This window comes from Colobus angolensis, unplaced genomic scaffold (assembly GCF_000951035.1).
Source record: "Colobus angolensis palliatus isolate OR3802 unplaced genomic scaffold, Cang.pa_1.0 Scaffold126, whole genome shotgun sequence".
NCBI classification, from domain to species: Eukaryota; Metazoa; Chordata; class Mammalia; order Primates; family Cercopithecidae; genus Colobus; species Colobus angolensis.
This window is the reverse complement of record NW_012113808.1, coordinates 7,577,897-7,592,756: the sequence shown is the minus strand read 5'-3', so window position 1 is coordinate 7,592,756 and position 14,860 is coordinate 7,577,897. Positions and strand designations below refer to the sequence as shown.

Here is a 14,860-nt window from a genome sequence, read left to right as displayed (position 1 = left end):
ACCAAATCTTGTAAAACTTTAAACAACTTTTTTACTTTTCCAACTATCATCTAAAATAGAGTTGATAAGGTTGAATTTAGGAAAAAAATCTTGTGCTAAAGCAGAACAACAGCCCATCAAAGATGGGCCTAATAATCATCCTAATCCCTGGAAGCTTTGAATTTGTTACCTTACACAGAGCAAAAGGGATTTTGCAAATAGAATGAAGTTCAGGATAGTAAGTGTCCTTCAAAGAAAAGATGGGGACAGGAGAGTTAGAGAAGGAAATATGATGATGGAAGCAAGGTTGAGGGGAGGAGGGGGACAGGAAAGGGAGGGAGGGAAACAGATTTGACGATGCTATATATCTGACTTTGAAGATGGAGGAAGGGGCCACAAGCCAAGGAGTGCAGGTGGTCTCCAGAAGCTGAAAAAGAGAAGGAAATGGACTTTCCATAGTACCTCCAGAAGAAATAAAGCATTTACAACACTAATTTTAGGACTCTGACCTCCCAAACTGTAAGATAATAAGTTTGTGTTTCGTTTTACCCAGCAATTCTACTCCTAGGTATATATCCCAAATAATTGAAAACTGGGACTCAAACAGATACTTGTACATCAAAGTTCATTGCAACATTATTCATAATAGCCAAACAGTAAAAACAATCCAGCTGTCCATTAACAGATGAATGCATAAACAAAATGTAGTATATACACACAATGGAACATCATATAAAAAAATAAAGTTTTGATATATGCTACAACATGGAATAACCTTGAAAACATAGAATAGAGTTTACCAAAGGTTGAGGACAGGGAGGAATGGGGAAATATCATCTTTCCCAAGGGAAGTATCCTTGTGCAAACAACTATGTTATAAAAAATATTACCACTCCCTTCTATCTCTTTCTTTTTTTGTGATAGGATATTATTTTGGCAAAATAACCCAATGTCCCATTTTCTTCATTCCTGAGTTTGGACTGCTGATCTAGGCTACAGAAAGGTTACACAGTTGAACCCTGAACAACGGAGTCAAGGGTGTCGACCCCACAAACAGTTGAAAATCTGCATGTAACATTTGACTCCCACAAAACTCAAATACTAATAGCCTACTGTTGACCAGAAGCCTTGCTGATACCATAAACAGTTGACTAAAACATATTCGTATATGTAGTATATACTGTATTCTTACAGTAAAGTAAGCTAAAGAAAATCCTAAGTGAGATAAAATATATTTACTATTCATTAAGTGGAAGTGGAACATCACAAAGATCTTCATCCTTGTCTTCATGCTGAGTAGGCTGAGGAGGAGGAACAGGAGGGGTTCTTGTGGACTCAGAAATGGCAGAAGACAAAAAGCTGGAAGGGGAGGCAGGAGAGGCAGGCACACTTGGTGTAACTTTATGGAAATACACTGCAATTTCTGACTTTTTTGCTTTTTCATTTGTCTAAAAATGTTTCTATATGCTACCAATCCTTCTTCCACCATGTGCTTTAGTTTCAGTGCCCATATCATAAAAGGGTCCATGCTGTAAAAGAAGGCAAAAAGTAGTCTTTAATAGGATATAGATAGGGCTGTCCTGATCATAAACCTGACTGCATCCGCACAAAACAGTACTGTTAGCCTATTCCTTCCTGCTTTAAATCTTGGTGCACTTTCATGTCTTTCCTTACTAATAAATGTCCTTTGTGGCATTTTTTCCCTCTCAGAATAGGGTACTTTTGTCTGCATTAAAAATCTGATCAGGCAGATATCCTTTCTCTTCAATGATTTTCCTTCTTTCACCTTTTTTTTTTTTTTTTTTTGGCGGGGCAGGGGGTGGGTGGAGATGGGGGTTCAGCTATGGCGCAATTGCAGGTGTGAGCCACCACAGACAGCCTTCATTGATTTTCTCCATGACATCCGAGAACTTGAGGTCTGCTGCCTCTTCTTCGGCAGAAGCTGCTTCTTCCACTATCCTGACATTTTTAAAGCCAAACATCTTTCTAAAATTATCAAACCATCCTTTGCTGGCATTAAATTCTCCAGCTTTAGATCCTTCACCTGCCTTTTAAGTTGTCATATAATGACTGTGCTTCCTCTCAAATCACATTAGAATCCAAAGGTATGTCTTTCTTATAGCAATCCTGCACCCACATAAAAGCTGCATTTTCTTTTTTCTTTCTTTTTTTTGAGACAAGGTCTCATTCTGTCACTCAGGCTGGACTGCAGTGGTGTGGTCTCAGCTCACTGTATCCTTGGCTGCCCAAGCTCAGGTGATTCTTCCACCTCTTTCCCCAACCAGCTGGGACTACAGGTGTGCACCACTACACCTGGCTTTTTTTTTTTTGAGATGGAGTTTTGCTCTTGTTGCCCAGGTTGGAGTGCAATGGCCCAGTCTCGGCTTACTGCAACCTCCTCCTCCCAGGGTCAAACAATTCTCCTGCCTCAGCCTCCCAAGTAGCTGTGATTACAGCTACACCATGCTTGGCTAATTTTTTTTTGTATTTTTAGTAGAGATAGGGTTTCACCATGTTGGTCTCAAACTCCTGACCTCAGGTGATCTGCCCACCTCAGCCTCCCAAAGTGCTGGGATTACAGGCATGAGCCACAGCACCCGGCTTAATTTTTTATATTTTTAGTAGAGGCAGGGTTTCACCATGTTGCCCATGTTGGTCTCGAACTCCTGGGCTCAAGCAATTTGCCTGCCTTGACCTCCCAAAGTGCTGGGATTACAGGCGTGAGCTACTGCACCAGGCCTGTATTTTCAATGAAATAAAAAGGTATTTAGCAAAAAGTTCAAGCTTTTCATGTCTGCTGGTGTAGCTGCAGTGAAGGCTTCAGGAATTTCCTTTTCTTTTTTTTTTTTTTAAATAATGGGCCTTACACTTAATTTATTTATCTTGAAATGGAGGGCAACTGTAATTGCAGACCTCAATCTGTAGTACTCATCAAGTAATTCAAATTTTTCCTGTAACGTCATGACTTGCCTCTGCTTTGGGGAGCACTTTCAGTACCACCAGTGGCACTCTGTATAGGTCTTACGGCATTATTTAAAGTTTAGGTTATCGCACTAAACAAGATGCAAAACACTCAAGAACATAAAGAGATCACTTTTTACTACAATACGCAATTTACTGGATGAACTGTTCACTGTGACGTGATTAGGGTCACATGGCATTTTAAATGGATACTCACAATACTTGAGATCATTGCAATAGCAACAAGAGGTGGCAACAAAATTATTATAGTAGCATAGTAGGTAATGTGGTTAATTTTATCCAATTATGATTTAATACTGCATTGTTTACATTTGTTTCTATTTATCTAGACTGTGAATGGTGCCATGTATGTGATCTTCCAGTGTCTGTATGCATAAGTTTTGATATATTTTAAGTTTTTATAATTTTAATAGATTTGTGGTATTTCACAGTAATAAATGATAAAACAGCATATTATCTACATATATTTAATGCATTAATTACATACCTTTTAATTTGTTTCAATATTTCTAAATATTTCACAATTCATTTGTAAGTTTTTCCAAATTGCTGCAAATCTCAAAAAAATTCCAACATATTTAATGAAAAAATTTGCATATAAGTGGAGCCATGCAGCTCAAATCCATGTTATTCAAGGATCAGCTGTATAACTATGTTGGCTGAATAAGCTAATACATTTATTTTCTTTGAGCCTGACCCTCAACAGGCTTATCAACCCTTTTTATAAATCCACTTAACCTTATAAGAGTACTTTAACAATTATGACATAAAGTATACATAATAAGAATTCAAAAAACAGCAGCTGCTGCCATTATTATTACTATTATCCCCGCCTTCCTCTCAGATGACCGCCTCAACTACTTTAATGAGAAAAATAAAGCAATCTGATGTGAATTATTGCTGTTTTGCTTCTCCCTTCCACTTCAATTTTCTCCATTATTGTTTAACATTTGCTGCTTCTTCCCAATTTTAGAGACACGGGGTAGTCTCTTTTCATGTTCAGAGTCAACCCTTCATTCTGCACTTCTGATCCTAGACCTCCAGCCCTACCTTGGTTCAATTAATTGTATTTCTTTCTCCACTCTCTTGCTCCCTGATGGTTCCTTCCACCTGACCTATAAACACACTCAAATTTCCTCAAAGAAACTCCTAATTAACACCACTATGGCACTTTTCTGTACCTCCTCTTGAATTATTTACCATAATCTATCCAGAATCAGTTATTTATCTGTCTTATCTCTTAATGAATTGTTAACTCCTTAAAGAGTGAGGGTTATTTCATCTATTTGCATTGTACATCCTAATAATACTGATTATAGTACTTTATACATAGAACAGACACTTACTGAATACATTTTTTTAAAAACCTAAACTATAGATTTTCTGCAAACATATTTGACAGAAAGTGCATCATTTGATTTTGCTTCTCAAATAAATCACTGACAAAAGAAAGGCACAGAATTAACGTATCAACATAATCTTAAAATAATTTTACAATATCATTGTCCTTAGTCTCACAAAATTATTACAACTGTAAACATTTCAGAAAAAAATGATCTACACAAATGTATTCTGAATGCAGAAATTGTGAGGCTTCAGTTTTATTATAATGTTAAGGGTTCTTTCCTTTAAACATTTTACTTGCTTTCATAAACTACCAAGAAAAAGAATAGTTAACTAACAATTCAAGAGTCTGAAGATTGATGTGTTATATGCTTAAATAAAAATCAATTTGTAAGCATGTAATCATCTAAATAAACTGTAATTTTATATCTAATATATCAAACATGGTAAGTAAATATGCAAAGTCTATGACAGGAACCAGTCTGCCACACATTCTATATTAAAACAAGGCAAGAAATTCACAAGACTGTTACCACAAGTGCTCCAGTCAGAACTTACCTTATACAGGTCTGGACATACACGTGTTGCTTAAATTTTCAGTTTTATTTTATTGCACTTCATGGGGAAACTTACATGTCGGCTGCGAATCCTAAACCTGCCTTTATTTCCTGGCTGGTTTTGTGCCTCAATTTCCTATAATTTGAAATAATGGTATCTAACTTGTCAAAATAATTTAACTTGAAATCAGGTAATGCACACAGTTTATTTAGATGATTACATGCTTACAAATTGATTTTTATTTAAGCATATAACACATCAATCTTCAATTAATTGTATTTCTTTCTCCACTCTCTTGCTCCCTGATGGTTCCTTCCACCTGACCTATAAACACACTCAAATTTCCTCAAAGAAACTCCTAATTAACACCACTATGGCACTTTTCTGTACCTCCTCTTGAATTATTGGGAGGCAGACGTTGCAGTGAGCTGAGACCGCACCATTGCACTCCAGCCTGGGCAACAAGAGCAAAACTCCATCTCCAAAGAAAAAAAAAAAAAGGAGTTGTAGTTGCTCAATAAATGGTAACTGCTGAAACTGCTATTACAGCACTAGCATAAAAGTAGATACACGGATGTCCATGGAGTCTGATGTAATTAGTATTTTCAGTGTTTTCCAATCATTCTGCTTCTCTTCCCTTAGGGGAAAAAAAAAGTATGTTTCTTCTTTGAAGCTGTTCTTTAGGCACAGGTGTCCTGCCCACCACCCTGCCCCTAGTCTCTCATGGGGATCTGCTGCCCTATTTCTCTCGGCAAACATTCCCCACACCTAAGTTAGCTGGCTGAAGCACTGGCACTGGCATAGGAACCAGCGCTAAACAGGAAAGAAAGATGGAGTCCAAACAGGGGACAGAGAAATAACAAAAAGGAGACTGTGGCTGACAATTCAGACAGAATACAATGCTGCCCTTTCCCTTCTCAAGAGATACTACAGAAGTCTTACTTGGCCAGCCTCAGTAAGAGTACTATGAAGTATGTTAAATACAACAGGGGTGAACATGGAAGCCCCACAGCTCAGTTTCACATAAAGAGGTAGGTACAGTTTAGAGATTAACATAAGCATCTCCAGGTATAGGACAGTTTATGGCGAAAGACATGTAGGCAGGAAAACTGCTACATTAGTCCAACTCGGCCATTTACCACAAATTAAGAGTGCCTCTCATTTTTACCATTGCCCATAGTTAAGCATTTTTAAAATGATAAGTCAAAAGGGATCCTTCTCTGCAAGTGAAAAACCTAGTTTTTAGAAGCAAGTACTTTCTGTGAATCCTTGCCCAGAACTGTCTTCTTATTTGGTTTAATATTTTGATTTATGGCTTTACCAGAAACCAGGGAAGTCCCTGTATCATCTCTGGTAGATGATAAAGATACATAGTCTTATACCCTCTAAGCAATATACCGACTCAAGAGTATGAGCCGGTATATTGGCTCATATTGGAGCCAAACCATCTTTTACGGATTTGCCTTTCTCTCATGGGGCCTCAGTATTCTCATTTATATGATAATTTTCTCTTGACAAAAGGTTTAATGAAGTATAATTTTTTTTAATTACCAAATAAAAGAATGTATTAGAAATAGGTGTTTATAATTACTTACTGATACTATCATAACTTTTAATATAATTTATATCAAAGGTAGGGCAGATAAAATTTACTATTTTGATTAACATCTGTAAGAAAAATAACATTTTACTGAATGGTTACTGTGTAGCTGGCATTTTGCTTAACATGCCACATATATTATCTCCTTTAATACTCACAATGACCTGAAATATATTATCCTCATTTTGTAATTGAATAAATTAACTCTCAAAAAGATTGGGGAAATTGGCTAAAGTCAGCTAGTAAGTAGTAAACCCATATTTCATACCCAAAACTATCTGAGCCAAAGACAATTTTCCTAACTTCTGCACAGTTTGTCTGATAGACAGAAGCAAAACAACAAAGCTGCCTGCAGAAGGAAGTTAGGTAATCTTAAACAAACATAATCCCTCCCAGTTCCTAAAGGACTGAATCATATTTGACAACTCAATACTCAAATTAGTCTGTGTTTGCCAAATACGAGTCCTAGTTATGTGGAAAGTTTCTTCTTTGTGCTCTACTGGAGTTAATTAAAAGGTAGATCAGAAAACTCTTACCTGTGTTGCCATCTCCACTCTCCATAGATGGTTTACTGGTTTCTGACGGATTGTTCATTCTTGAGTCTGCAATAAATCAGAGGTGAATGAGGTTTTTAAAAAACTGGGGATGAAGATGGGATTGAGGAGGCAAAACTGTGGCAGAAAAAAGGGTTAACTAATGTTATAGTCATATAGTTTAAGAAGACCCAGTGTATACATGTCTGGCTAAAATACTAGAAATTGTAATAAAAGGTTATCTGGAAGAAATTCAAAATTCCCCAGACCCTGAAGGGATTCACAAATAAACTCCTTTTAAAGAATTTTAAGATTCTTTAAAGAAAGACAGCAAAATTGTAACCTGAAAAAAATTAGAAAGTCTGATATGTAAAAGAAATAAATGCTTTGTAACATGAAGTAAAACTGGAAAGGGGGGAAGCACCTCACAAAATAAAATGTTATTCCCAAATAAAGTATCTTTTTCTATATGCAATGATATTCATTCATTATAACTAAAACAACCCACTGGTAATCTTGATAATAGATGGGACAATAACTCAACCTATGAACTAAAAGAAAACACGTCTAAGATAAATTATCTCCAAATTTACTCCCCTCCCCAACCAAACTAAACAAGTCAAAGTGAGAACATATTAAATTCATACCTCAACTATAAACCTGCCCAAGAAGTTGTACCATAAGGTATAACAGATATATCTAATAATTTCAAAACTGCAACACAACCACACCCACTTAAAGTAATACTACCTCAATATCCTAAATGAAACTGCTAATTTGAGTTTATCATTTCTGGGTTATCTATTTAAAGAAGGTTTATTTCCACAGTAAAAAGTTTTCATCAAGCAATATTAGGTATTCCAGAAAATACATTAAGAGAAGAGAAGAGAACTCTGCTTTCCTTCTAACTCTTTGAAAGGGTAAGAAACAGAATATACATAAATGTATCTCTTATTCTACTACTGTAAACTCAAACTTAGAATATTTATAATCAAACAAGTTTACTGTCAAATAAGTTCTGCCTTTCCCCCCATTAACTTATTTAGTGGTTAAATAAGTTAAGAATCATTTAACTTTAGTTATTAACAGAGAACAAATGTTTAAACTATATTGTGTTTTTGTCCAAAGAGCACATTTTGTCATCTGCTTAAACATCTAACTAGGAAATCAAAACAATCACTAGATAGAATTCTCAACCATGTTCTTCACAGTGGAATTATCCCCATGCACAATAGATGAGGAAAAAAAGCAGGAGTCTTTCTTTTATAAGTTTCATTTCCAACAAGAAGATGTGTAATAGCTTTTCTAATACAGTAAGTTTCTGCAACTGATGCTTGTCTTATGGGCTAAGGCAGTTCTGTCATAACTTTGGTTTGGTCTTCTGATGTTCAAAGGGTTAAAATTCATATGTTTGTGGTCATAAATGAGGGCAGTTCTACAACTTCCTTCTCCTCACTGTCCAGAGAAATTTAAATATCATCTGAAAGCATACTAAGGTTTGAAAGGAACAGGTGTACAACTTAGTGAAAAATCAGCTTTCTGAATGACAACCAAAATCTCATGAAAGTCAACAGAGATCACAACAAACGTAACAGAATATACCACTAGCATCCATACTGCTCAATGCTTCCTTTAAATGAATTTTAAAGGAAAGTGGAAAAAATGATCAATCAGTTAACATTCATAAAAGGAGTTAACAGTTTTCTCACATATATAGGTACTGCAGAAATAAAGAAGCATAATTCTTAACAAGTCATGAGCCTGACCTCGTATAATTCATATTCTGATTTTCCCATCTATAAATTAAAGATTATGTCACAGATAATAAAGATTATGTGTTTTAAATGAATCTTCTCAGATTCTTCTACTGAACTGTCAAGAGCTTCAAAAGCATTTAACAAAATTATCTCACATATACACAAAAATAAAACATTACTTCACGTACACACAAAAATAGAATTGCACAACAATGGAAAGACTGTTTAAATAATATTTACTATTAACTGAAAGTAAGAGATGTAATTTCTAATTCTAAAATGAAATGTTAAAAATATTTCAAAAAGGTATTTTTCTTTCCTTTTTTGAATTCCCAACTAAGTAAATGTCAAAGAGTAAATACGAGACTGAATTCCTGACATAAATTTGTTGTTTCTGTCACTCAGACCTTACATAGTGGCTTTTACTGTGCTGGGCAGATACTGCTACTCTGGGTTTAGGCCATGCCTTCTGCACTAGAATTCAAACATTTTCAGAAGTATCATTTGACTTTATCTTTGGCAGCTATGAAGGTGACAGAAGCAGCTTCAATTTTCAAGTGCAGAAAATGACAATATAGGAAAAAAGTCATTTGCAAAAGTTTCAAATATAAGATATCCACGTCCTGGAGTTCGTATCATTTTAACTTTCCAGGTGATTAGAGTAACTAAAAAAAGTCTCAATAATTCTGCATGTCAACAGACAGAACTCCACACAAAATACGACCACCATTAGCCACCATATATCTAAAAATCAAAGTGCCCTCATTTATTTGAAATCTCCATCACCAAAGATGGTTTTAGTAAATTGAAGCTGGACATCTTCCACTCCAAAAGCCTTGCTGTTCTATAGAGAAAACTCCAAAAAGGTTTTCCAACATTTAAAATTGCAGTTATCTAGAGTATATAGTTTATTTTTAAAAAATTAAAAAGAGAATGAATCCCAGCAAAAATCTGAGAACAGTTAATAGTTTCTAAAATCTGGAAATCGATCAAAAGAACTAATTTAAAGAGGGTATAAATTACCCTCTTTATTAACATTTATGAAAACTATTCTGCACTGTGACTCAACCTTATTTTTCACTGAGCATTTTGGTTTTTGTATAAGATGTTCTCATTAGGTATGGAAAATATTTTTATTAATATGTTAATATTAATATCTATGTATAGTTATGCCTTGTTTCAGATTTAAGATGTTTTTATAACTACATGAAATGTTCTCGATAGGAATTTCCAAAAAGCAAAAATATTCATTCAAGCTGAACTCTAAATTCACTGTATTTACTAATAATACCCTCTGAACCAGAAGAGCTAGTCACAAGGAGGGACCTACTGCAAATTCAAGTAAGCTTGTGCTTTGCAAATGCTTTCCTCCTTCCCTGCTCAGTCCAACTCTCCCCCTCCCCCCACATAGGCTGCATATGCGATTAAGCATTTATGCATAGTCAACCCGACACATGCTATTTCCATATTAAAGCTTCTAAGAAAAGAACTGTGCTGGTACCCACCTAGAATATAGTCACTGCAGTCCAGCATTGCTGTGAAATCTTCTAGAGGAGCAGAGAGTCCAAACAAGGAAGAAACAGGTAGCAGTTTGGGGTGGAGAAGAAGGTACTACTATTTCTAACAAATCTACACTATGTTCTTAAGAAAAAAGGGGGGTTGGGTAGGGTGGAAAGTGGATTAAGGGGAAAAGCAAAATACAACTTCTGTTACACCATAGCAATCTTCAACTGAATAAGGAAACTTCAGTTGCTCAGAGGAGTTTTAGTCTCTCCTACCAGCTAGGACTGACATTGTCAAGGCAACTGAAGCATGAAAAAGTTCCTCTTTTTGTAATAAAATAGAAACAAAGATTGCAGCTGGCAGTTTCCATAATGAAGCTTAATCAGTATGCGCGTGATTAGGGCCTTATGCAAATCTCTCCTCGTTAGCACAGCAGCCAGCACTTTGAAGTCCATGAACAATTCATTTACAGAATATACTGAAAGCACTCCCTGCATAATTCAAATCACTGCATAAATATTTATCAGGTTATTTGCATATTAATTGGCAGTGCATGAAGGGAAAAATTATCTCCTGAGTGCCAGCATAATAATTAGGAGGATAAAATGAGGCTTCTTCCAATGGCCTGGCTTCTTGGACCTAACTGGAGATAGTACCGGGGGAGAAGAGAGATACAGGAGACAGAGTTCTGTTAAAATGCCACTGAAATGACACGTACAAATTAGAAACAACTCTACAGACTTAAGCACCTTTAATCTTATTCCTGCTGGCAACAATGACTTCAGTAATAAGAGGATTTGCAAAATGCTTTCTACACAATCCAAATAATCCCAAGGAAACAATTAGCAAGGTAGAAGCAGAACACAAGGCTGTCAAGATGGTGCTAGTCTACTGATAGGGAATTTTCCAATTCTTAACACACTTCCGTCAAGAGAAAGTCCCACTTTAAGACACGGCAACAGTAAAACCAGAAGCAGTGCAAGGTGTGTAGCTTAAAGAGTATAGAAATTCATTATCTACAAATCTTTCTATACTACCAAATTAGCATAATAGATTAGCTGAATGCTACATACTATGCAGTATCCTTCCCCCATGAAATAAATCTCAAGTACAAAGAAGACAGTTTGTTACTTAGAATCTCCATTGTCAAAGGGTGGACCATGTTAATTGTGGAATTACTTGGTATTCTGAAATAAATTTCACTTAATGAACATACACACATATATATAATCCTTACTAAACTATATGTTTGTACATTTGTACCTTGTACATTTACAAGGTAAGTCATCAACCCAAAATTTTTCAGGTATTACAATGACAACAGTCTAATCATCACAGACAATTTAGGAGAAGATTTATAAAACCTCCATGGAGTAATAAGCATTATCACCCCTTTCTTTCCTTAAATATTATTAAAGTAAGAAAACTGAGGCACAGAGAACTAAAACACTATATCCAATGTCACACCAGTAATTCGGAGTCAGGATTTAAAACTAGAATTTTCTGACATCAGAATCTATGCTCTTGGCTATTCCTATGCATTATGGATGAGTTACACATGTAGGGAATTGCTGGGAGGTGGTAAAGCAGCAGACTGAATGGTTTGTTTTCAGTGTAGTGAAGAAACCAGTAAATGGTGGCAAAGACAGTGTGTTTACAAGTCAGGTGTGTACAGATACACAGAGGAGTGCACTCGATTTGCGGAGAGTTCTCAAAGGTGTCATCCCATTAATAACTGCTTTTATTTAGAACTAGTCTTCAAGAATATCAAATGCCTGATTTTAAAAATATGTATGCACCTTTTCCCAACATTAAGGTTGAAATTAAACTCAACATGCGTATGAGGAAATGAAAGACAGATTTTAATAAGGAGCCTTTAAAAAGATTCCCTTGCAAGTCAGTAGAGGACCAAAAACCTTAAACTTTTGGATCAGCACTCTGCATTACCAGTTTTACTGTTTTACAGAATCACAAAATGCTTCAGAGGAGAGACTTTGGGGGAGAAACTTAACACGGCCATTTAGTACCTGTAATACCTGTTTAAGTTCCTTCCCTCTTCCAGCCTTAATTTTCTCATCTATAAAATGATGATATCCCTTTCATGAGGTTATTGTGAGATAAATTTTTCATGCTTCTCAGACAAGAGCGTGGACTGGAGGAACGTGATGCAGTTGTGCCAGGGCAGACATCAAATCATTGGATAAACATGGTACATCTTTTGAAAGCATCAATCTTATTTAATATTTCGCAGCACTTTGTATTAAAATAAGAATACATTATAGAAGAGAACACAAATTTCAAATGAGTTTTTAAGGTAGAATATGTTGGATTATACAAATTCTCCTTGGTGAGAAAAGATGAAAAGCAGTGGTGAATGTGACTAGATTACAGGAGATCAATAAATGTTTATTTCCCTCCTCTTCTGCCTTTACAAAATTTTAAATTTACTGTTTGCATTTATTATGGGACATTTCTGCAACTTACCATCTGCTCTTTTCTACTTTATGTAATAACATCTTTAAACTACCTTTCTAGTGCCAGTGTGGTCTTTCATATATTAGCTAAGGATGACTTGGAGCCAAACAATCATTGCTGACAAAGGAGTGTGTCTGTACCCAACAGGAGCGGCACCTTCTTAGTGAAACAGCCTCCCCCTCAGGCTAAGAGAGGCCCACAAGACCTGTAGCAGGGAGGCTATAGTTTACCAGCCCACACAGGATACTTTCTAGAGTGGGACCCCCTTCCCCTCTACTGCAAAGCTCACCCAGACAAAAAAGCTCACTTTGCTAAAGTGGGAAGGAAAGGCGAGAAAAGTCTCTTTCTGCCACTCTTGATCTAAGTACCTTACTAATTTTAGAGGGGAAGTTTAAACACCAGGAGTTTGTCCAATCCTCCATAGATGGATTGGGAGAGGGATGGCCACCATCTCTTGCCTGTACTCCCCAACCATGGCACATTTATGTCCAAAAGAAGAAAATAACAGCTTTTCCCACAAAGTTGAAATGTCTGTTTCACTTGGTCATCTGCCTGAAATAATAGCAAAGAATCAATTAGATTAAAACTTAACCTAGAAAGAACACCCTTTGTACAAAGGAAAACTATTTTTAAGAGGTTTGTGGGATTGTCGGTCATTCACACTTGAGCATGAATTAATCCAATCCCACTGCTTTCATTTAACACCTAGTTCAGGAGTTGATTAGTGAGGCAATGGTTGTTTCTACTAGAGAAGAGGCCAATAAATAATAAAATAACTGATATTTAGAGGACCTGGATTGGGGGTGGAGTAATGGGGGTAAAGGGTTCATAGAAGGTAGTAATAATAGGAAATAGTAGTAACATATAGAAGTATAAAAAGGAGCTGAAAGGGCAAATTCAAATTCATGTATTTCACAACTATGCCTAAAATGTAGGCTTTTTTTTTTTTCCCCCTAAAAGAGGGGACAAATGCTCTTCCAGGACCCAGAAACTGGTAGTTTTGTTTTTTTTTTGAGATGGAGTTTCGCTCTTTTGCCCGTGCTAGAATGCAGTGGTGCAATCTCGGTTTACTGCAACCTCAGCCTTCTGGTTTCAAGCAATTCTCCTGCCTCAGCCTCCCAAGTAGCTGGGATTACAGGTGCCTGCCACCAAGTCAGGCTAATGTTTATATTTTTAGTAGAGACGGGGTTTCACCACGTTAGCCAGGCTGGTCTCAAACTCCTCACCTCATGATTCACCCACCTCGGCCTCCCAAAGTGCCGGGATGACAGGCGTGAGCCACCATGCCCAGCCAACACTACTAGTATTAAAATATTTTTACACTCATGATCTTATGGGCCAGTGTAGGTATCATTAGAAATGAAATTGAGGGCAATGACAACTAAATCACAAACTAGTGTTTTAAAACACACTTTTTATGTGAGAGTGAACTGAGACTGGCCTATAATCTACCTTACTAAATAAATCATTAACACTCAGCCTGGTCATGTTCTATATGAATAGCCATTTGTACCCTCTATTCTGTACTAACCGTATACCTAGTTGAACAAGTAGAAATGTCTGACTCAACAATTATTCCCTGTTACCTCCTTCTGTATCATGGGGGGTGTCTGTATCTTTTAGTTTCATAGGTTTCACCCCAGGCAATCTCAACAGTACACCATTATCCTTTCCAACCTTTGTCTCTTTTCCAATCTACCAATAATTTAGCATCCTATTAACTTACAGAAAACAATGATATTTCAACACTCAGTAATAAAAATACTTAGTACCTCAAATATTATCAATAATTATTTACAAAAAAAGTCCAAAAAACCCATCACACATGTACAGCCTAAAATCATTTTACTAATGTCCACCAAATATGAAAGAACATTCCAGGATTTGAAAATTTTAGACTCAGAATCAAGTGACAGGTATTGGCACTGCCACCATTCTTGTCAACTACATCACAGACTATGTAAATGATACCCTCTAAGGTTACATTATGGGGCTCTCAGTGTCCCCTCCCCCCGCAAAAAAAATCTTTTAAAATACTTAATGCAATTTCTATCATTTACTAAAAATCTAGATGGGTAGATACCATGAAAGAACTGTACTTTATCAACGTGGCTATTCATAACAAGCAA

The 14,860-nt window shown here is 36.2% G+C and overlaps 1 protein-coding gene across 5 annotated transcripts in view; it reads right to left on the bottom strand.

Moving 5' to 3' along the window:
• Positions 1-14,860, bottom strand: part of POU2F1 (POU class 2 homeobox 1) — a 208,015-nt gene that overhangs the window by 92,034 nt on the left and 101,121 nt on the right. For 4 of the 5 annotated variants that reach the window (XM_011933384.1, XM_011933387.1, XM_011933386.1 and 1 more), the window contains one exon: positions 7,000-7,065. In XM_011933384.1, the coding sequence (XP_011788774.1) occupies positions 7,000-7,065 (66 nt within the window). Of the gene's footprint in view, positions 1-6,999; positions 7,066-10,258; positions 10,519-14,860 lie in introns of those variants that run through there. The other variant, XM_011933385.1, reaches the window with a different exon arrangement.